This window comes from Anneissia japonica, unplaced genomic scaffold (assembly GCF_011630105.1).
Source record: "Anneissia japonica isolate Jap-2015-1 unplaced genomic scaffold, ASM1163010v1 scaffold1005_len2656397_cov198, whole genome shotgun sequence".
Taxonomy (NCBI): Eukaryota; Metazoa; Echinodermata; class Crinoidea; order Comatulida; family Comatulidae; genus Anneissia; species Anneissia japonica.
The window spans coordinates 837,435-861,060 of NW_022683792.1; the positions used below are offsets into that span (position 1 = coordinate 837,435).

Here is a 23,626-nt window from a genome sequence, read left to right on the forward strand (position 1 = left end):
TATAATTTATAGGTAAAAGTATATGTATTTTTTAAAGTAATAAAAGTATGAGAAGAATTGGTCCGGCCAAAGCCGGTTCGGTTCCGACGGCCCTGAAATTGGCCGAGCGAGGCCAATCAAAACAAATCTTTAAAATACAGTGAAAAAAATGTCTCTTTACTGAAGTAATCCATAAAAAAAACCATCCCTATATTTTTGAGTCTAGAATTAAGGGGCCAGAAATATATTTATGAAAGCGAATTATTTACAATTTATTCTATTTTACTGAAGTAATCCATAGTAACTTTTCGGAAACCATTCTGGTATTTCTGAGTTTAGGTTTTGGGAGTAGGCATTAATAAGATGGTAATAAACAGCACGTATCTTCCCAGCGAGATATATGTAAATATAGACATTTCGTGCCTAATAAAAGTAGGCCTATGTTCCTATAGTACGTTAACTATGATTTTTACCGAAGAGATCCACATAGCTGACCTGGTCGCCTGGGGCAAGGGTGTGTGTTCATGAGGGATATTTTTAAGAGTAGGCCTATGACTTTACAGGGCATCCTGTTCTTACCGGTATTACTCAAGAAAACATTAGGCCTATATTCACAAAAGAGATAATAGAGGCCTATGTGTACATAATGCTGAGAGTGGGAATACATGGAAGACACAGAAGTAGTAGCATGACTAAAATAATGACAAAATCACAATTCCTAGGCCTATCTTAACTCATGTGAATAAGGCCAATGTAAATTTAATTTATAATCAGTGCCAAAAATAGATAAATTGAATTTCTTATTTCCTCATGAATAAGTGCAAAGAACATGAATACATATACAAAAAATGTATATGTATGTCTAAATAAATTAAATAATCGCACCCCCCTAAATTGTATTAAGAAAAAATAATTGTATTGTTGATATGAATTACCTGTAAGATTTTAAGGTAGGAGAGTGAAATTTCCGGGCACCTATTGCAATTTTTTCGCCTCAGCCCCGAAACCATGGTGGGGCTGGGGTGGTGTGGACTCTCACGCATTCCCACCGCCAAATCCTGCATTTTCCCGAGAGTTTATAAAGGATCAGGAGGGCCACAGGGAACCTCCTAATAATTCTCGAGTAAATACAAGTTGATTATATTATGGTTGATACTTCACCTAATATTTTTTATGTGGCATTGATAAGTAAATGCAGTCTGTTCAGCCTCATTCAGAGATAACCAACCCCACAGCCTCTTCATTAGTGAAAATACTGTGCTGACATGCAAGGGCCTCCAAACATTTTGTGGCACCTTCCACCCGGGTTACGTGACTCTTTGCTACGCCGCTGTAAGTTTAACACTTTTAGCTAAAACTATGCAGTACATATCTTGTTGCTTCCTCTCATGTTTTTCCACTGGTAAATACATCAATAACTCATTATTCATGTTTTGTATCAAGAGACTCATTTTGGGATGACATCCGATGGAACTTGGTACACCTGCAGGTGTTAAACAGCATTTTTGTAATGATTAGTGAGGGTGAACTGCAACTCTGACCTTAAGAATAGGCTAATACTGGTTACGCACTTTGTTTATTTTATTTTATCTTTAATTATTGATGCAGCTTATAACAGATGCAAGTCTTGCAGATTGTCCGCACTTCAAGCCATCCACTCCCTTTTACCCCTTCCTCCTGCTATTGTTCCTTAGTTATCCTTAAAATGCTCCTATCAAATGTATTCCTCTCTTGCATTGTTCTTTTTTTATTATTATTATTATAAACTGAATCCATCATCCCCAATAATTTTACAATCTGACCAATCAATATTAAACAATTGAATTGAATTGAATAAACAATTGTATTTAAAACTGTATCAATTTGTTATCAAAATTACTTTTATAATAGATTATATTACAGTAGAAGTATTGCCTGGTGAAGTGGTATATGTTGTCATTTATTTATTTTTTTACTGGCTGACTTGATGCCAGAACATTCAAAGCTTGAATAAAATGTTTGAGAAGACAATACTATCATTCCAGTACATCATTATCATTACAGTGGCATTGCTTCATTACAAATTTATATAATTATCATTACTTCATTATATCATTACAGATACAGTTTATCATTATAGTTCATTATAATTGTTTCATTATCATTACAGTATATCATTATATCAATATTTTTTATTATTATTATTTATCATGACAGTACTGTTATCATTATATCATTACTTCATTATCATTATATCTTATAAGAGTATATCATTACTTCATTATCATTACAGTATTGTTATTAATCCTGGATAGATGAATCTGCATCAGTACAGTATTATTATTAATCCATAATAATAATAATAATAATAATAATAATAATAATAATAATAATAATAATAATAATAATAATATCATAAATTAGTATCACAAATAGATGTAACACCAAAATCATTTTCTGTGGTCATTATTCAATACACCACAATTGTCTTTGTTGATGGGGATATATAACTTAAACTGCATCTTTCACTTCAAGAATTATAACAAGAAAGTACAGGCACCAATGATTGTAACTTGTTTGAGCAAGAGAGTAACCTGTAATTCTATGCTTCTAATTAAGCATAAAATCGCGAAATGTGATTTTTTTTTTGTATTATCATTTTTAGTATTTATTATAATTTTTTACTATTGTCCTTTTAAGGAGCATAATAAATAATATGGTAAAAGTGTAAAATGTGGTATGTCTAATTAATTACTTTACTTCTACTATAGGGAGAGCAGGCTTTTGTATGTTGTAACCCAATTATACCAATTTGCTTTCTGCTCTTCAACTAAGTGCAAGGGCCCGTTCTGATCTCCTGATCATTTTGTAGTGGATGTGCTATCAATTAGCATCCACCAGGATGAAACTGACATAATCTTGGTCACTGTTTTAGTCAGACTGGAGAAGAATTGATACAAACAAAACAATCACATCAATTTCAGAGAAAAAATATATACAAGCTTTATTAAAAATTAAACAAACATGGCTGCTTATTAGTAAGCACCCACATGTTACCAACGTAGCAATGACCATTTTACAACAAGTATCAAAGTGGTTTGGTGTAACGATGGAGAAAAACAGATATTGGTTCTAATACTGTACATAATTTGTTAGTTGGTTATTGTAAAAATACAGATCAGTCCTCAGATCTTAAGCTTGAATCTAATAAATTAAGTATGATTTCACATTAAAAACCAGGAGGAAACATCATTATTTATTCCTCTTTGACACACTTGTTCAAACATTAAACACTGTGTTGTGTGTTCACATTATTTGATATGGTAATACCAGTAGTATTATTGACAGTAATCAAAATAATAATAACAATAACATTAAATAATAATAATAATAATAATAATAATATAATAAGTAGAATTTATGAAGCACTTGATGTCAGATGCTTACAATGAATTTAAATTACAAATTTTATTTTTGCTAAAAATGTCCTAAAAAAAGCAATAAAAATTACAATAACAATTAACTAATTCAACTATCAGTTTACATGCGACAATAATAATGCAATACCATTTATAAAGTAGCTACAAAAGTCTCCCCCAGTGCTAAAATAATGTAATTCTGATGAACTTATTCAACAAACTTTTAAACAATAAGTGCCGGCAATAAACATTTTGGCCTGTGAGTCTTATCAATGAAAAAAGCCACGCATGTCAGAAGACTTGATAGTTAATTATTAACCAATTTATAATTACATGCATCAAATCTTATACATTCTAGCAGACATTGTTAGTGTCTGCAAATAAAAGGTTGTAAAAATATACAAGTATATTTATTTTATTAACTTTGTAAAAGTTTAACAAAAAAAAAACTTACTATTGCACATTTTCGACATATTGTTTACTGAGTAACTACACTTAACAACAATTAGATATAAAATATATTAATAAGCTTCACCAACTATCAATAAATAATTAGCAAGTAACCTAATATTCCAATTCATTATCAATTTCATTGCATAATTTGTCTGCTGTTTATTGTCAAAAATCATGGTTCAGAAATCATCCTTTGTTAGTGTTACTTCCTAATTTGTTAACATCCTAAATCATTTAATAATTGTCATTAGTTGAGAGAAGAATTATTGGAATCATCTTGCATAATTGTCAAAATCATTTAAAGCTTATGATAGATCACAAATTTTGGTCAAAAGCAACTTAACAATAAAATAGATTTAGCATATAAACATTTCCATTAAACTACGGTATGTAAATGTATGAATCTATAAATATGAATATGTAAATTTATATGAATATGTATATGAATATGTAAATTTATGAACCTACTTTCATCAGATTAACATACCTGAGAATATTTATAGAAATGGAAATGTTTGGTCAGAAAAATAACTCTTTTTATTCAACATATATACAAGTTTCGCAATTCTTTATATTATGGAACCTGCCATGCAAAAACCAACAACAGTGACCAAAGCAAGAAAATTGACTTTTTATTTTCATATTCTCCACATTATAAGGTTTAAAATGATGGGTCATTTACTGGAATTGACTTATTATTACCAAAGTTATGAGTACAAGTATTACAGCTTCTCTGTACTAAAGTATACAATACTGCCACATTCTTTAATGCTAATTGTCATTTGGTGACAGTATGCTGGTTTTGGGATGGCAAGCCTCTTGTATGAAACACGCTTTTAAATTAAGTTTACATTCAGGTTTGATCTGTGACACGCATTGGTAGCCATGGATTAATGCCAAGTAATGCCAGTCCAAAATGTTTGTTTTTGCAGATGGTACTACTCTGTGTTCTATAAAGATCCTATTCTTTATAGTTATTTATGCCATGGCCATCACCTTTGAAACATGGTTATCTTTCAAGTCCATCCATGATACCTGTCCTATAACATACTTCTACATTTGCAAGCTATGTGTGAGCTGCACCATCATTTTCTGTTTCTCTTGGAATATTGTCTAAGCCCTTAGCTTACTGAGTATGTACCAGAGTACTTTGATGTACAGTAACTGAGCCTATAAAAGCAGTCAGAATTGATGCATTTCTGTATAATTAATAGGAAAACCGATGGTTCAAGTACTATATGAAAAAGCAGCAATAAAAAATTTGTCTTGATCAAGTGTTTCAACACCGTTTTCCTCTGTATTCCTGTTCGGAAATTCTGCTGCCTATATTTCGTGCAACCAGACGCACATTTGTAGAATATCATTCCTCAGATTTCAGAAATTCCAGGCACAAATCAATTTGCCTATTTGTCCAGATTTTGTTCCACATATGAGCATATGATTTTGTTCCACATGAGCATTTGTTTTATTGCTGCCTGTGTGTCACACATTCACATAAAATCAGCTATGTTCTGACAAGAATCCTGCACATAATAATTGAAATCATATATAAAATGTACAATATATTGGAAGTCCTGATTGAGGAAACGCCATTCTTGGGTTTGGTCGTTACATATATTGCAGTACTACTATTTGAGGGCGCTTCTGAGTTGCATATGTTCCAATCACAACACGATACACATCGCTGAAAATATAATACACAACAGACAAATATTAATTACATATCTATATATTAAAGAGCCAAGGTAATGAACTGATGTTAACTTAAAACCAACTAGCCCATTGCAGACTAGAGCAATTTAGATATATGTTTTCTTTCAATAGATGCAAGAGATACTTTGCCCATTTTCAAACTATACATTTTTTTTTAATGGATCAAATTAGTTTGGAATGAAAGAGGGCAGTATTATAATATTTTTTGATTTATGTGAATGTTTGCATTACATACCTTGACACCTGGGACATCAGTATCACCACAACCTACACTATTCGGGGTACATTCTCCTTGAATAGCGCACTTCTTGTTAATAACCACTTGTCCTGTCCATTCATTGACATGGTGTGATGTGTGGCAAAATTTGGTTCCTGAAGAAAAAAAAAATGCAAAGTACAGTACTGTAAATATATTTTATTAGCATATTCTGGTAGGGATATCAGAACAAAAATTTGCTACTAATGAAAGTATTTAGTATGTCAACAAAATTAATAAATAACCATAAAGAAAACTGTGGCAAAAGAAATGGTTAAAAAGCAATGCAAATACTGCCAGAATGGGTCTCTCGCAAATTCAATGTTTCTTAATAGCTAATTATTCGCAACACAAAATAAAATGTTTAAATTATCTGTATACATCAATTACATCATATTAATAATTTTATACATTTTACATTATTTTTTTTAAACTGGATAGATCAGTATGTTAATGATATGCCACCAGAGCTAGACTAACCCACTGGGTATAAAGGGATAAAGACTGAGATGCCAAACCATACCAAAGGCACTAGCAATAATTAATATAATGATTGCTTTCAGAAGTAATGAAGTAAAAGCTCACTAACCTCTGGGACAGAACATGTCATATGCTTTGCGGTTACATTCATGGTTGCTGCTTTTGTTAGTACAAGTGAAACATTTCAGTGAGTTTGGAAAAGGTGTACCTGCAAATAAAGGTGGTATGGATATTTTTTAGATAATCGTATTAAACTCATGGATTTGAACACAAGACCGATTAATGTTTGTGTGAAAATCATTAAAGTGAGTTTTGATAAAATAGCAACATTGTCATTACACTTTATCCAGCTCACAATATTACGTTAAAAACGTTATTTTGTAAAACCATAAGTACGTATTTAAAACCTAATATCATGTCATAACCTTCTTGCAACATTGTGTGAATGTTATTTTTTAACATACCAATCCACGACGTTCACGAATGTTCTGTATTTGCTAGGTTATTCACTGCAATTATCACACTGCATAGCTTTCCCTGACACATTGGGAAAGGCTCGCTGATTTATCCAACCAATCAGCATCGCTGACAGTGTGTAGCAATTTTATGGATATAAACTTTTATTTAAGATATTTTGGATAGTATAGTATGAAATTGACTGACAATTCATATACCATTTTACATTCAGTACAAACACCTCCGTTAGCAATGTATAAAAAGATAAAGAAAAAACCTTTCTGTCTTAATTGTCTATAGCTTAGACTTTTTTACAAAAAAAAAACAAAACAAATAAATGGGGAGAAGGATGCATTCTAGGTAAAATAGAGGTCCATATTTATGATTTTTGTAGAAGGAAAATTCTAATCTATAAATAGCAATTTCACGTTAACTTCTTCTTGTTTGATTAAATGATACCAATTACTTATTGGTTATGCCTATGGTATGTGGTGCAAGTCAGCTCATATGCGGTTAACCTGCATATCATAAAACACAGTCAAGCATACTTAAGGACTGCTGTACATGTCTCTAGAAACAATTTTAGCCATAAATATCAAGCTTAAGGAAGAAAGGTGATCTTTGGTTTATATAACTTTTGACCATTTGCTTGTATGCAAAATGTTGTGTATGTTGCTGTCAAACCTATGAACTGAAGTTAAAATTTATATACCAGTAGGCTTGGTTTAGTCTGAAAAATACTTCAGCCATTCAAATACAATTGTAGTACTAGATTACTCATTCCCAATTAGGTTAAACAATTCAACAACTTCAATGAAACATAGGTCAATTGATTAACAAACATTTTATTTTACTATTAACTCCTAAAATTGTCTGAGAGTGGCCTATTGAACAAGAGGTAATATATATTCATTGGTCTTTTTTTTTTTATTGGCGCATAGACTGCTGTATTATGCGCCTTATAAATTGATTGATTGATTAAATATCCCAGGGTATTTCATTACAAAAATGTAAGCAATTCATGATGTTTTCACAGACATTTGAAGATATGAATCGATCAAAATCACAAAAGAAAACAAATAATATTCAACTAGAGAAACAAACCTATAAAGTGATTAAAATAAAAATAAAAAAATAAATGAATAATATATACTGCAGTTCTACTATAAGTCAAAGAAAGTAGTTTTCTGTTTTCTGTGTTAATGCTTATTAGGGACTGTACCTCAATGATCCAAAATGCCTAGTAAGCTAAGGCAACCTTTAATTGCTATTTCTATAACAAATATATGTATTTTTTATAATGCGTGTTGACTTGTGGCTGCATATAGTGAGAACTAGGTTGACAAGAGAATATGTGCACATGAGGTGTTGATTTAAATTTTCAGGTGCCCTTTAAGCGCCACAATTTGACACTTCCAAAATAATATACTTTTATGATGAAACAAGAGATCAACCATAGGAGAAACTTTGAATGCTAAATCATGTGACACTGTTCATCATAAAATGATATTTATGACACTTCAGGGGCATAAAAAAACAAGTAAATGATGGATAAGGAACCAAACTGACAGGGGAACCCCCTACAGTAGTGCCCCAGTAGGTAATCCCTACTGGTGGTTCATGGTCAAAGTCTGATTCACATGTATATACAGTCTGACAAACACTTCTAGTAACAGTCTTACATTTCTGTATTTTCTTAACACATCTATAAATTTTAGAGATTCTTAATCATTAGTTCAATATAGTGTTTAATCATTTACCTTTATACCAATGGTTATTTAAGAGAACAAAGTTTGTTATACACTCCTAATTTCTCTTCCCTCCCACATTATTTCAATTAAAATATAGTTTTGTTATTCACAAAATTAAGGCTAAAAGTTTGATGGTGAAAGTCAAGCCTGTAGCCAGGGGGGTTCATTGGGTTCAAACAAACCCCCCTTTTCATGAAGTGCCCTTTCAACAAAGGCTGGCTAGCCTACACTTTAGGCCTAGCCTAGAGCCTATCATCATTAAAAGTCCTACTTTAATACCCGATTGTTAGGCCTACCTAGTAAATAAAAAATTCAGGCCCCGAAACCTTGACTCAGAAATACTGGGATGGTGTCCGGCGGGGGATAGTTTCACCTGTGTATATATATATATATATATATATATATGATTATAATACGCTACAACCAACCATACAAATTTGTCTCGGTTCTTTTTGGTACTGATTGTCTTAAGTGAGTATAGTATGATACAACTTCCGAAGTGCTATAATAAAAAAATAAAGAATAAACCATACTGGATTCTTTGGAGTTTGTATCATGCTACTGTTGTTAAATTACCAATACCGGTACTGTAGTACTAAAGTAGTAGTTTTTTTTTTGTTTTGTTTTTTATCTTTTCCCAACTCAAAAAATTACCTCTTTAATATATACATTTTTTTAAATGTATGGCCTCTCAAATCAATTAAATAACACTTGTAAATGCTTAGAATGCTGGACCCCCACCGGGGTTTTGGCCCTGGACCCCCGGGGGCCCTTGGCAGCGCCCCTGGCCCCAGCCAATGGTGCTCGCAAGTGCCCTTTCAGTATCAAAAAGAACCCCCCTACCAAAATCCTGGCTACGGGCTTGAAAGTTCAACACATTGGAAATACAGTAGAAATTAAAATGAGAAATTGCTTGTTAGTAATTAAAAAACAATTTAAAAAAAGAACTATAATAATTGATTAGAGTATTACAGATCATAATAGCTATATTTCTAATATGTAAAAGAAAACATTGAATGTAGGACATTCTGCTGAGGGCTAATTTACATGTTTATTTCTGACAACTCTAATTAACTACTCATGTACCAGAGGCTAGAATAAGGTTCTAAGAAAGATGTAGCAAGAGGCAAGCAAAATCCTCCAATATGACAGTGACTATTACAACAACACCTTCAACAGAAAATTAGCTGTTAATGACATAAATTTATATGAAGTATATATATTTCTTTAAATGTAAACAAAATTAAAGATATATATGCTTACTGTCCACAGTTCAAGATGACTGAATAAAGTTTGAAATATAGAATCAATAATGGCTTGTATCACATTCTTCTGAGTTTGTTTTATACTATAGGTGAACACCTCATGGTTTCAGTATATATTGTGTTAACAAATGATTAATAAACAAAATAAATAAAAGCTCTATGTGTTTAAGCTACTAGTAATACACTAAAATCATGGAGGTTCTTGAACAAAAATCAAATATGGTTACACATTAAAATCATGAATATTTCAAAGTACAAACCTAAACTCAGTGTTAAGTGAAACTAGAACAATGTAACTGCTTACTTTTTAAATTATTCAATTTAAAATAGGAATGATAAACAGAGCATTTGTGTTTTAATTAAATTTTCTAGATTTCACCACAGACAGTGAGATCTTTGAAAAAAAAGGAAAATAAACATTCTGCATTCAAGAATTCACAAACTACCAAAGGGCTCCAAGTTTATAGTCTTAAAGTCAAACACTTTGATCTCTTAAAGCAGTAGTTACTTCAAAGTTAATATTTACTAAAGTACAACTTGTATTTTCATTATAATTATATTTTGTCAGCCCCATGTATATTGCAAATTCAGTGATAATAGATGAATCAAATCACTTTTCCAAAACATTATATTCAAGATAAAATGACACGATATGTCAATAAGTATAATCTTCAATAAAATAACAAGTAAAATTAAACAATTAGGCCAAAATAATTGTTTAATTGTTAGTTGTTGTCCATTTGTTGTCAGTTGTTATTACTAGTTGTTGTTAGTTGTTATCAGTTAGTTGTTGTACTTAATATAGTACAGATTACAGTGTATTGCAAAGAAAATACTTTAAAAATAATAACCAAAATAATTAAATATTAAAATCTATTCAACTTACTATCATCATAAGAGAAGAGTAAGATGTCTTGGCTAGGAGCAGCTGAAGCCCACGCTAGAGTTAACAAACCCAATAGCAACACGTACAACCATCTGCTCTGCATCCTGATAATACGCCTTTAACTCTTCAACGAGAAACATCTATAATGCATGATCTGTTCAAAAAGAAAATTAATTTTCAATCAGTTAGTTGTACTTAAAATAGCACAGATTATAGTGTATTGCAAAGAAAATACTTTAAAATGAAAATTGAATTGAAAATTTCAAATGGCATTTGTCTTGTTTATGCGAACATTCCATACTTTTGAAATTAATGCAGAAAAAATGAGGCATGTCGTGGCAAAATGGTTAAGTTGTCGCACAGGCCAGTATTGAGTAAATGAGCTATAAAATATGGGAGCTCAAAAAATTGCCTAAAAATCCAAATTTGTTTTTCACTATAGATCAACAGTTTAATGTCTTATTAATCATATACCAAAGTATTAGTTCTGGAAGTGGTCAACAAGTTGTTTATTTAACGTTATTTTAATAGTTCATTCTATTAAACAATGTATGCACAAATAACTTTGAAAGGCAATTACTTAAAATCATGTTTATCTTGATTCTAAGAGTACTGTACTTTCACTTTCCAACAACTTAGGCTTGAAATGTCCAATTTCAATGAATTACCCCTCATTTTAAAGACCACATACTCAGGTATCTGAAAATACCAATAACTTAAATTTCAATTTTTGCTACAACTTAGCCATTTTGCCACAACATGCCTCAAATGTGTGGAATAGCCTATATCAGAATATCTCAACCAAAAGTATCAATTACCACAAACTTTTACAATAAAATGTATTAACTTAAGAATTAATGGGACTGGCTTTCAAAAATAAAGGATATGATAAAATGACTAAAAATTTACTTAATAGAAATAAAAGAAAAGAGGTGAAACTGTTCACATAGACATTTTATCGATGCCTTACAATGCACTACCAGCCACAATATGTTTAATACCAATAGGCCTAATCATTTTCAATCACTTTTTGGATAGAAAATTTGAGGCATATTTGCCAAGAAGATGGTCAAGAAACATGGATTAAAGACAAACCAAAATATATCTTAGGAACTTGCAGACCTAGTCACCACAACATGTTTGACATCTTAAATCAGAAAGCAGTTATGATCATTTCTTAAGGACCAATCTTAATTTTCCCCCCATTTCCAACAGGCAAACAAGAAAGAAATTTTCACTTACAGAAATACAAAGAATACTCAACTAAATTATGAAAAATAAGTTTATTCATAAATGTTCAAAAAATCTTTCGAATACAATCCTCTCACACATATTTCTGACAAATGCACACACAACTGAAACATCAAACTAAAGGTAAAAACAACTAGTGTTCTTAACACATCTTTTTTTTTAAACAATGAGGAGACAAGTGTTCAATAAATATTTTTCAGAAATATTAAGGCTGGATCAACCCCTGCATCACTTCAACCCAATCAATCAGCAGTTTTATTCACCCACATGTATCACATACCCTACTCCAGGTCTTTATTCAGATCTATCTGTAGTGCCTAAACATGTAGCAACTAACATAACCCTCTAATCAACATGGGTACTTACATATGCACGAGAAAAGAATATCCCTTAATTGTACTGCTTTAATCACATACTGGTAGGCCTTAATAATATGTGCTTTCTTATAAACTTCTCTTTCTCAGCTAGAATGCTCATCAAGGAGACTAGAACCGGTTAATCCGAATGATAAATATCATGAGCTCAACAACATTCCAGGCTTTACTATTGGCAGACAAAACACATTCTGAAAGCATTCACATTTTTAATTATGATTACTTTTTTGATGGCGATTTTAGAGGGCAACTCGAAAGCGGTTTTATAGCTATGTCCTTAGAACCTAGCTCAATAAATGTCACTAAGAATGGGTTTTATGAGGGACTTCAAAGCACATGTGCCAGCATTTCATTAAACCCTCAAGCAAATAGGCAATATAAAGGTGGTGAGATTCTCATTAATGTATGTTTCTTACATCAATGGGGTCATTAATTTATATAATCATATGCACACAAATAGGTGAAATCTGAAGACTTAATAACTAGGCCTATGTTAGTAGATGAATCCATCTTCTATTATACTATCACTAGATAACATGTCATCGCAATTTAACTATATAAATGTGGGAACAAATCACTGTATATCAAGTATATAATTCAAGATTGTGAGTTGGAATTAGTTTGATTTCTGAACCTTGTTTCATAGATTCAGTATTAGTTTCATAAAGTTTATATATAGCCCTACATTAAAGAGATTTTACTCTGAGATCATTATAATTCTAATTTGTACTGATACATGATTGGATCTCAAGTTCTGTCCAATCACAGACAAGAATTTAAAGGAGTGTGGAGTGACTGGCTTGCTGATAGCCATACAGTAACATTTGTTCATTGTTTTCATCTAGTACTTTTAAAGATTTCTGCAGTTGTTCCCTGCCAATCTAGTTTATATGTGACTTTCATTGACATTATAATGGACTGTTGTATCAAGCTGATATCTCTCCAGAGTGTGTAGTTGGCAGTGACTGAGGGTCAGCAGACCACTGGTCACCTGTTTGACCCTCCTGTGTGGTCACTAAAGTTGTTTTGCTCTAACTCGACTGATTTCTTCAAAAATTTAAGCAGTTGAAATACATAATAAAATTTAATGGGTTAAGCCTGGTTTTATAGACATCATGCCTGTTTGTGTCAATTTTAACAATAAAATTCAAAAATTTAAATTTCTTACTTTGTTTAATTAAGCAAGTTTTTAGCTTTTAATTGAACATTAGAACGAGAAAATTTTTCATATGTGTCTCATTGGAAATTGATAACTTTGATTACTGTACCCTTTTAAATATGAGCATAATTCATACTGTATTTGTAGGGTATTCTAGGTTTTTTTTGTGTATATATATATATTTGAAAAAGTGGTCTTTGAATGATATATAACTGTCTGCTTTATTATTTCTAATCCTCTCTCTCTTCATTCTTTTTTAATCATGTTTCCTATGCAATGTGGGAAGCACACTGCTTTTTTAACCTTGCAATATTTTTTCACCTTTAATGCTGATATAACTAATCTTGATAACCTTCCTCAATGCAACATACACACAATATACACACATCCTTTGAACATGTTATGATATGATTAATTCCATTTGCACGTCAATTAAAGCCATCATATTACTTTTTGAACCAGGGTGTTGGCCTTAGTCCTACCAGCCCACCTCCCTGTGAGGTGAGCCTTGCCCTAGGGGACCAGTGAGCCTGGCAAAGCCATCATGATTCCTTGATGTCTAGCTCTAACCTATAGACAATTCATGCAATTGTTTGTATGAACATGTATGAGCCTTAGGACCTAGCGATCTTGGTGTGGTGAATCCAATTTAAGATTACTGTCTCCGTATTATTTATACATTTGTTCTCGTTTTAAAATTAGGAAAAAACCACCAAATAATATTAAAATTTTATCAAATAAAAATGATATGTTCAAGTATTCAATATATACTTGATAGTTAACCTTTTTGATGTTAAAAAGGTAACGGTACACTGGTTTATTTTACACATTTTGTAAGAAAACTGAGGCTGAAAATACTTCACAAATACTGTAAGAACAAAATAAGAACAAATTGAGGCTGAGTTAAAATGCAAATGAGATTTATTTTAAAAAACTAGAGAAACCAATAAAATAAATCAGTAAAATTCTTTTTGTTAGTGTGACTATACAAAGAATTAATAAATAAATAAATACAGTATATACTGCTGTATAATTATTAATTTTCTATCTTTGAAAAAAATAAGAACATTTTAAGCCTGAAATTTGCAAAAAAATAAGAACACTGAGCCTGGGCAAAATTTTACTGGTTCTAAGTACAAAAGTACAGAAACAAAGCTGATGTTCTTAGTCTGACGTAGGCTTATTGTCGTAAAGTTACACAATGATCTGTTCTATGTAAGCATTGGAAACCAAGCATCTACCATTAATACCGCAACTATCATTTTTTCACTTAATTTTTATTAACAGCTACCTTCCACACATCTTTACATAAATACAAATAGAATATTAACAATGGTGATAGAATTCCCAATGGAAGTTGGCAGTACAAAAACTTTGAATACAGAGCTTGGGTTTTTTTACGGGACTAAATTCTTGATCATGAAAGTACTTCAGGTTAATGACCTTCACCTTACAAGGCACAGTAGGGCCTAATGAAATGTGTAAACCGCTTTTGATATCATCATACTCATATATGGAATGGAGGTTCTTGGGTGTTAAGATGCTTGCCTTCCAATCACTGGGTTCAATACCTGTAAATCTTTTCTAACGACCAAAAAGAACTTAAGTTCACTCACAAAAGCCAGACGCTCACTACATCATACGACGGTTGTACGGCCATTGTACAATGAATTAACTTTGTTCCTCTTGAGCGCTAGACGACGTGATGCTGTCTACTGATTGGAATTGTCCAAACACATCACCATACAAAACAATCCGTTCACGTGCGCTTTGTGGCATTGCATCCTCCATAGAATCGTGTCGGCCGACGGCCGTCTGGCACAGTGAGTGCCCTGCTTGAGCCTGTACCGAGACTTTCTAAAACGTCTTACGTGTGTTTTTCATGGGAAAGGCAGTGGTGGCGCCAGCAGGTAGCAGAGAGTGTTTCCCCCAAATTTCTGGAACCACCATTGGTGAAGGGATATTTGCTTAGACAGTGCACAAGTTTGTTATTAACAATCCTTTAACAAATTTGTATAATTTTCAATTTATTTTTTTTTAAATAAAAATTGATGAATTTTAATAAAACAAGTTTCCAACAGATTTTAAAAAGAATACATTCTGAAGTATAGATGACTAACATGTATGACCTCAAGTAACCTGCATTATGGTTGCTATGGCAACACTCTGACGTTTATTGCTATGTCATATCATGTGCTCTTGCATTTGATATGATGAGGTTTTTTGTTAATGACCTTTGGGGTTTTAATTTCACAAAATCTGTCAGGTTTAAACCAATGATTATTTTTCACAAATAAAGAAAACTATTGAATTTCAAACACAACTTGCATATGATTAAATATCCTTTTGTCAACCTGCCAAACATTATTTGTTAAACAGAACACAATATATCATAACAGTAACAATATCGAAAGCCATCTTATATGGCTAAACAGTTACAGTATTCAAAAATAATCTGCACTAACTTAAGGTGAGAGTATTTTATATCTACTGTATTTTTGATAGAGGAGGTAGAAAAAAAAAATTATATTTTTTTCTTTCCACTTAGATTGCCGAATAAAAAAAATGTGCGAGGTAAAAATAGTTACAGTGGAAACTCTTTGACCCTTGCCTGAGATCCTATCACATGGTGATAGAGAATGTGAATGATGTTGCAATGTAAACAGTTCAGTAACCAAACTGATAAATGCTTTATAATTAGACCTATACAATTATGAGGGAGGAATAAGGTTTTTATGAGATATTAATTCTATTTTTCATGGCAACAGGTACATAAACAGTCCAAACATAAATTTAATAATACATCAAAATCTTCATCATTGGTGAGTGGCGTATTCACACAACAAGGTGTAAAAAAGTCTTTCTTAATGTTGCTTAAACAAAATAATTACCAAAAATAAATTTATCTATTTTACATTTGAATATTATTATAAAATTTAAAAGATATTTATTATATTATCTTAAACTCTAACTGCAGTAATTCACACCCAAACTACCATTTTAATTTCATAACTTATATATTCTTTTCATACTAACATTCATGCTTTTTCATAAAACATAAGAATGCATAACCTTTAATCAAATCAAAATCAAAGTTTATTTTCCCTTTTGCACATACAACAATTACAGTAACAGAAAAATTTACTTCTTGGTAAACACAATTTGGGAAGAAATTACAAAGAAAAGCGATCATAGTAAGCAAAAAAAAAGCAGGTAAGTTTATCATGCACATGTTTGCAAAGCAAACAAGCAATACTTGATGGACATTTTAGTCAGTTTTATGTTCTTGTAATTTCATTAACGTGTGGAGTAAGTGCGAACATTTGAGGATCGAGACCCTGGAGGGCTATTGGTTTACCGCGGTATATCTTTGTTACAAATAAATATAGCTTGGAATATTTCGGTGATTCTGCAAATTCTAAAGACAAGCTTAAGATGATCCAATTTGTCAGCAGTATTGCCTATAGAAATATAGGTTTTATGTGGTTAAGGCAGTTGTACTTTTCAGTATTTCTAATCCTATAGATAGTATTTATTGATTGACACTCCTAGGGGCATTGCTTGACTGAATAGTCCTTCATGAGCCTATCATCCAAAACTACATATAATTATAAACTATTTGAATGACAATAAATTTATGACAATGATGTTAAAGTCAATGACACACATCTGTACTATTATCAGTGGGCAAACTAAATAAATATGTAAGTAGTGTACATAACAACAGAATGTGTTCAATATCCAGTACAACCACCCCTAGGCCTATTAATTCACATTACTTTTCTTAAACAATTTTCGGCATAAATATTATTTAAAAAAATATTAAATCATAATTAAAAGTGTTTTTAGCTATAATTAAACCAAAGTTAATAAATTTAAACAAAAAAAAAACTACATTTTAAATTTTAAACAAGTTGGTATATTTAAGAAATATTTTAATATTATACAAGTTTTTATAATAATAACAAAAAAATTGTTTACTGACATTCCTAATTCTTCAAGCACCAAACAAATTAATAAAATTATGTTTATTATGGCCTACTTAATATTTTTTATTGAAATTTAGTCTTATAAACAAAAGTAAGTATATAAAAATATTCCTATCATTTTTCTTATTCTTTACTACAATTCATATTGTAAATGCTAATCTTCAACACCTTATTTCCCAATATCAATAGGCCTAGCTACGCAAGTATGTTTACTGAAGAAGATGTAATGATAGAGTAATTGCTATCATGTGTTCCAACAGCAAGTTGATAACTGGATTTCAAGGATTATAGAGCATGCTAAATATACAAGCTCCTGGATCCATGTTGGCTTCCCGTACATGTGACAGAACAAATAATCAAACATAACGACCTCACAGGTAACGCTTATGACATCAGGGATAAAGCTTGAGACATCTTCACCATAACTTGCAGGTGTCAGAGGATCATATAAACATTTCTATCCTATGCAGCATACTTCAACCTATAGTACCATACAACATTCAATTTAGAACTAAGCCAGCAAAATGTCTTTTAATGAAAATTTATTTTGTCCACAATTATGAATAATATATAGGCATACGGGTAACTCTCTACATAAACATTCATTCATACCCTGTAGACACAAATCATGAATAATTACTACTACTCTCTATTAAATTCATTCTCGGTAGACCTATATATTTGACTCACTAGGCTTTTGTAAAAAGCAATTTCATCTAACAATTTACAAGCTGCTATAATTGTGAACCTTTTTTTCCTGGCAATAATACAAATTTATTGAATGTCGACCTGAAAAGTATATTTGGTAGAGTACTGTATAATAAGAATTATCTTTTAAATTATAAAACATCTAGTTAAAAAACTATTTCAGCAATTAAATTTAATCAGAAAATCATGACATTGAATAATTAAAATGCCCTCCTTAAATACAAATCAGGGATGTCGTTATGGTGAGTAAGTTTTCCACCCAGTCTAATATAAAGGTACTTTCATTGCCCTCTACTCACCTTTATTAACCCCTTTGTCCATCCTTAAAATTCACTCTTATTAATTAGAGTTTATCAACGTTGTCACCTATCCACCCTTAAAATGTCTACCACCCATCCTTATTTTTCTCATTCTACAGCTACAACCCTACAAATTCATACTTATATTGCAACAAATTATCTGTAACAAGCCTCTGGGTGTTTCCATGCTTTAAACATGATATTTTATGGTGCTTCAAAGCAATGGAAATGTCATCTGGCACTACAGGTGTTATTAAATCAGGTAAGGACCTTCATCGTGTATCATAGGTCACAACAAGGAGGTATTATCACAATATTATGTCATTAGAATAATCAGATCATGGGTAATGTGCATAAACCGAAAGAATGATAGCGAACCACCCTTAGTATCAGTCAAGTGTTATTCCCATCATATATTTAATTTAATATTGTAGCGTGTATTGATGAGGCAGGAACTATTTCAAGTGGCTACTACTAGTCTTTACAATAGAGATAGCGCACAGTGAATAGTGCAGTACAGTTCACATTCCAATTCAAGACACCCTCATTCCGAGACCTTATTCAAGACCACTTTGCAATCAAAATTAGTACTGTACCACCAACAATCTTCAGTCTATTACCATAAAATATACCCTTTAATTGGAAACCAAACCCTGAAACCACCCCAAAATTAGAGGGTGCACTCCTGATGAAACAAGTACATGGAGAGCATCTTTGATCATTTAACTTTTAATATTTGATATTTTTACTCAGTTTGCTGACTCTTGATTAATTTGCATAATACTGTATTTTAAGGTATGTTTTATAGTCTATACACTTTTAGACCTTATGGTCATCTATGCCTTCACTGTCAGGTGACTGCCAAATAACAAAATGTAAGTTCAAATAATCAGGTCACTGAAGAAAACTGTCAGAGAGACAGTGAAACCTATGAAATAGCCAACCAGAGACTGAAATGTTGCCTTAAAATTACTAATATTAATCATTAAGCAAATACTTAATATCCTAGCCTTGTTAAAGCATTCATTACACTTATTCCATAACAAAACAAAAAGAAAAATAATTTGAAAATAAATAAAATTCCACAATCAGGATTAATCATAAAAGCCAGGCAGCTTCCCTACATTAATCCCATTGAAAGCAAAAAATACAAATATGAAAGAAATTATGCTTAAAAAATTACAACATTGAAATTGAATATTACAAAAAATGTGTTGCCAAGATTTTATGAGAAATTTGTAATGAATCACTCTTCCTCTCTTTAAGATTAATAATAGGCCTGTGGAAATAAGATCCTATAGATAAGAAATTAAAATTTTACCATGAAGTCTGAATCCTGTCGCTATAACGATAATATCTGGTGAACAGGTGGATCCTTATATCAGACTTCTTTGACAACAGAGCAGTAACTGAATGCACTGCTTACTTTAGATTGGAGTCATTGTTGCAAAACGGTTAAACTTTGGGAATTCATTCCACTTTGTAGGGCTGCCCAGTGGCTGTCTCTAATGGATCATCAAATCCTCATTAAGAGTGCACCCTCAATTAAGCCCAGTACTTAAAACCTAATATGTCATCCTCAATACGCAAAGACAATTCAACTTTAATCACCTCTGGTGAGGTGCAGTGGGCTTTTGGTTTTGGGCATCAAAATAGAGATGAATTGGTCCCACAAAACATCTTTGAGTCAGCGGCTGTTGTTATGGTTATTGAAGTGTGCTATGCTGCATAGTATGTGCAGTGGTGTTGATCAATCATACAGTAATTTTTAGGCATATGTGGTAGTAACCAACCACAGCTGACATGACCCAATTACTGTATATAGTATCTTGACAGTTTTATGATTCAATATGGCTCAATTTTGATATTTATAATTTGTTTTAATTTAATATCATATTCATTCAATTACAGTTATTTGAATATATATAATTGTTAGATTTCATTTAAATAGAATCACTAAATATTTATAAATTTACAGATAAAATACATAAAAATAAGATGTATACACAGTTTAGAGTATAACAGACTTAACTGACTCTACTGTACTGTGAACAACACAAAATAAATGCCTATGAGATAAAAAAAAATAATTAGGTATACAGCCATATTTAGGGCAGGAAATAAGTAACTGTATTATATTAAATAAATATAAAAAATGTTTGTATACTATATTCCAACCTCTGAAATACAAACCCACATTCCTGAATGGAATGTGTGATAATAGTCCGCTCAGGGGTATCTTGGAATAGGCCCCATGTGACTTTTTTTTTTCATTCTTCTACCATTTCCAATTATTATTTGACAACCACTCCATCTTCATAAAAGCTAAAAATTGGTTTAAAATCAATCTATTAAAAGTGGTTAACACTTTGGAATAAAAAAAGTTTCTTTTAACTAAGTGAAAGCTTTTTGTGGTTGTGATAAGTTACAAGTCAAGACACGTTGATTATATTTGTGTTAAGTTTTCGAAGGGTGTACTTATGAAGGGTTTCTATTATCATAGTTATCTTGATGGGCTAGAGTTGATGTTGTTGTCAAGAGAACTCAACTGTCATGAAAAGTTATAACAAACACCTGTTATATTCTTTATTTCATTTAAAATGTTTCAAACAAACAAATGACAAGTAAGTAGGTTTAAAGTCAATTTTGTTTGTCACAGAAAATAGAAAGAAATGCATTTACTAGATTGATAAAAAATATTCTGGTAATTATAAACTAAAGGAAACAAAATTAAGGTACCTACTAGTAATATATAGGTTTAGTTCTTGTTTGTGTGTTTTTTGTTTTATTTTTCTCAAGTTTGGTTTTAAAATAGCAAATACTTTTTTTTTCAGAAGAAAAAAAAAACAACTTATTTTTTATACCATATGGACTTGACCTGATTCACCTGACCTGAAGGATAGAATAGTAGGTTCCATAAAAAACGTCCTACTCTAGGTATGATATATGATATGTGAAAATATGGAGATGAAATTACCTTGAGTTTTTTTCCCAGCTCAATATAGATACAGTATTGGTTTAAATATTTAATAGTTGAAGTTAAAATTAATTGCATGAATCTGTAACACTTTACTTAAAATTATTAATACATGTTAAAAATATAATATTGTAAGTAATATTAATATACTGTAATTTAATTATAACTAATGGCAATTTAATGGGTTTTGAGAAACATATTGGTGTATCAGAAAGAAAAACACTTAAAACTGTTTTCCATTAACTAGTAATCCATGGTTTAACTGAAGGAGCCTAACCAGTCCGACGATAATGCCGACGAGCAGACTATACACATAATTAGAGCTCCTGTCATCGCCATCATAATACAGTAACAGACATCAGTAAGAGCATAATTCAAGTAGGTTGTACAGCCCTGCAAAAACCTACAAGACACCAATTTGTACACCTACAAATATGCCTTCAATTTACAACACGCTAAGCTAACATCACACGCAATTGCAACCCTGCACGTTTTGATATGCAAACCATTTTGTACTAATCAGCCCCCTCCTTGTTCAATCAACGCTGGAGATTGTGGTACGTACAAGGACATGTGTACGTACAATCTGGACAACAACTGTGACAGCAAACAATGCAACAGTAAGGTCCAACATGACCTAAGGATTTGGATATGAGAGATAAAATACCTAAAATATGTAGCATGGTTTATCAATTTAACTGTTATTTGTCAAAAAAATTTAAGTAATAGTATCCATACTCTAAATTACTTTACATAACTTAATTAATTGATTTATTAGATAACAAGACTCTTCTTGTGTTAAACATAAAATATCACCTGACAGAACATTCTTTCCTATATTTTTTTTTTCGTTTACTCAAACTTTTCACTTTTAATCATACAGTTTTAATGATTATCGTTGTCACTATCATCCTTCCCATTTGAATTGTTATCACCATTGTTGTCGTCCTTGTTTTTATCATCAATTTTTTAACCTCTTTATTATTATTGCTGAACATCTCTTTTTCATCAATGTTTTTATCACCATCCTTCTTATATTCATCATGTCAATTATCTTTTACTCAAAGGATACTTAGTTTCCTTCTTATCTTATCACTTCTTCACTTACTCTTCATTTCATCCTACACTTCAATCTCCAAATAATTATTTAACTTTGTGTTAAAAGATTGAAGATTGATTGATTCTTATAAAAAAGTGGTCTTGAATTAGCAGGGTCTCTAATTGGAAGTTGTGTATTTGTATTTTTAATTATCTATTTGGCAAAGTATAGTAAAATTGGAAAAACCACATAACAATATAAAACAGAAAACCACATTTTTTCTCACCGGTCATTGGGGCAAGAAGTATGTCCTATAATGATTGACCTGTCCGTGTAGTGTAGCTTAAGTATAGTAATTAACGTATTTCTGTGTTTATCATGCTTAGGAACAAAACCATTTTCCATGTATGCATGTATACAAGTACAATACAGCTGCTTGACAGGACAGAATAATAATTATTGGTATACCGTAGGTCTGGTATTAACTACTGCAATCAATTCCCTATTCTAAATGTTTAGTTTCTAAGATATAAATCATATCAGTAGTTGTTGTATCAAAACTGTCAATGACATTGGGTAATAGATGGATGTGTTAGTATGTTTAGTAAACACATCTATCTACCTTATGTCCATGTAATTATGGTGTCCATGTAATTATGTATGAACATTCGTTCATCCAATGAGTATGAAGACCTCCATAATATATTTTTACCTACAGTTTCCTATCATTAATGAGATTAAAATGATTTATTCTCTTCTTAGAACTTTCAATGGGCCATCATATGGGGTGGGGGAGGGGTAAAGCCGACCAGGCTTCGAAAGTGTAGGAGTATAACAGGAGGGGTAGAAATAGGGTTGAATGATAGGTCTACCATTTTTGTTATTTTGTCATTTTCATCATAATCATCAACTCAATGTCAACTTTTTTCTATGTTGTTGCATAGTTTATTAGGCTTTATTATGTTCTGCAGATGTACTTGCGTGTTTTACAAGGAATCTTTTTGTTGTTTTTCTTTTTGCCAGACTTTCACTTAAGAAAATCAACTGAATTGCAATTTGAATGCATGCGTATGTAATACACAATGCAATAGGATCTTAGACGAGCAGTAAAAATGTGCTACCGCAGCCTAAGGGGGTGTACAGAAATCTTGGTCACTGGGGGATTCTGCTAAATAATAGAACAAAGAAGGAGG

General features: G+C 31.5%; 1 protein-coding gene across 8 annotated transcripts in view; it reads right to left on the reverse strand.

Annotated features, from left to right (window-relative positions):
• Window positions 1-2,936: 2,936 nt before the first annotated feature.
• The window catches only part of LOC117101751 (ly6/PLAUR domain-containing protein 6-like), a 46,330-nt gene continuing 25,640 nt past the window's right edge, over window positions 2,937-23,626 (reverse strand). For 7 of the 8 annotated variants that reach the window (XM_033241804.1, XM_033241814.1, XM_033241795.1 and 4 more), the window contains 4 exons: window positions 10,638-10,791; window positions 6,389-6,487; window positions 5,779-5,915; window positions 2,937-5,514 (listed from right to left, as the gene is read on the reverse strand). In XM_033241804.1, coding sequence (XP_033097695.1) covers window positions 5,335-5,514; window positions 5,779-5,915; window positions 6,389-6,487; window positions 10,638-10,740 — 519 coding nt within the window. In that variant the 5' untranslated portion in view covers window positions 10,741-10,791 and the 3' untranslated portion in view covers window positions 2,937-5,334. Of the gene's footprint in view, window positions 5,515-5,778; window positions 5,916-6,388; window positions 6,488-10,637; window positions 10,792-12,254; window positions 12,388-23,626 lie in introns of those variants that run through there. The other variant, XM_033241843.1, reaches the window with a different exon arrangement.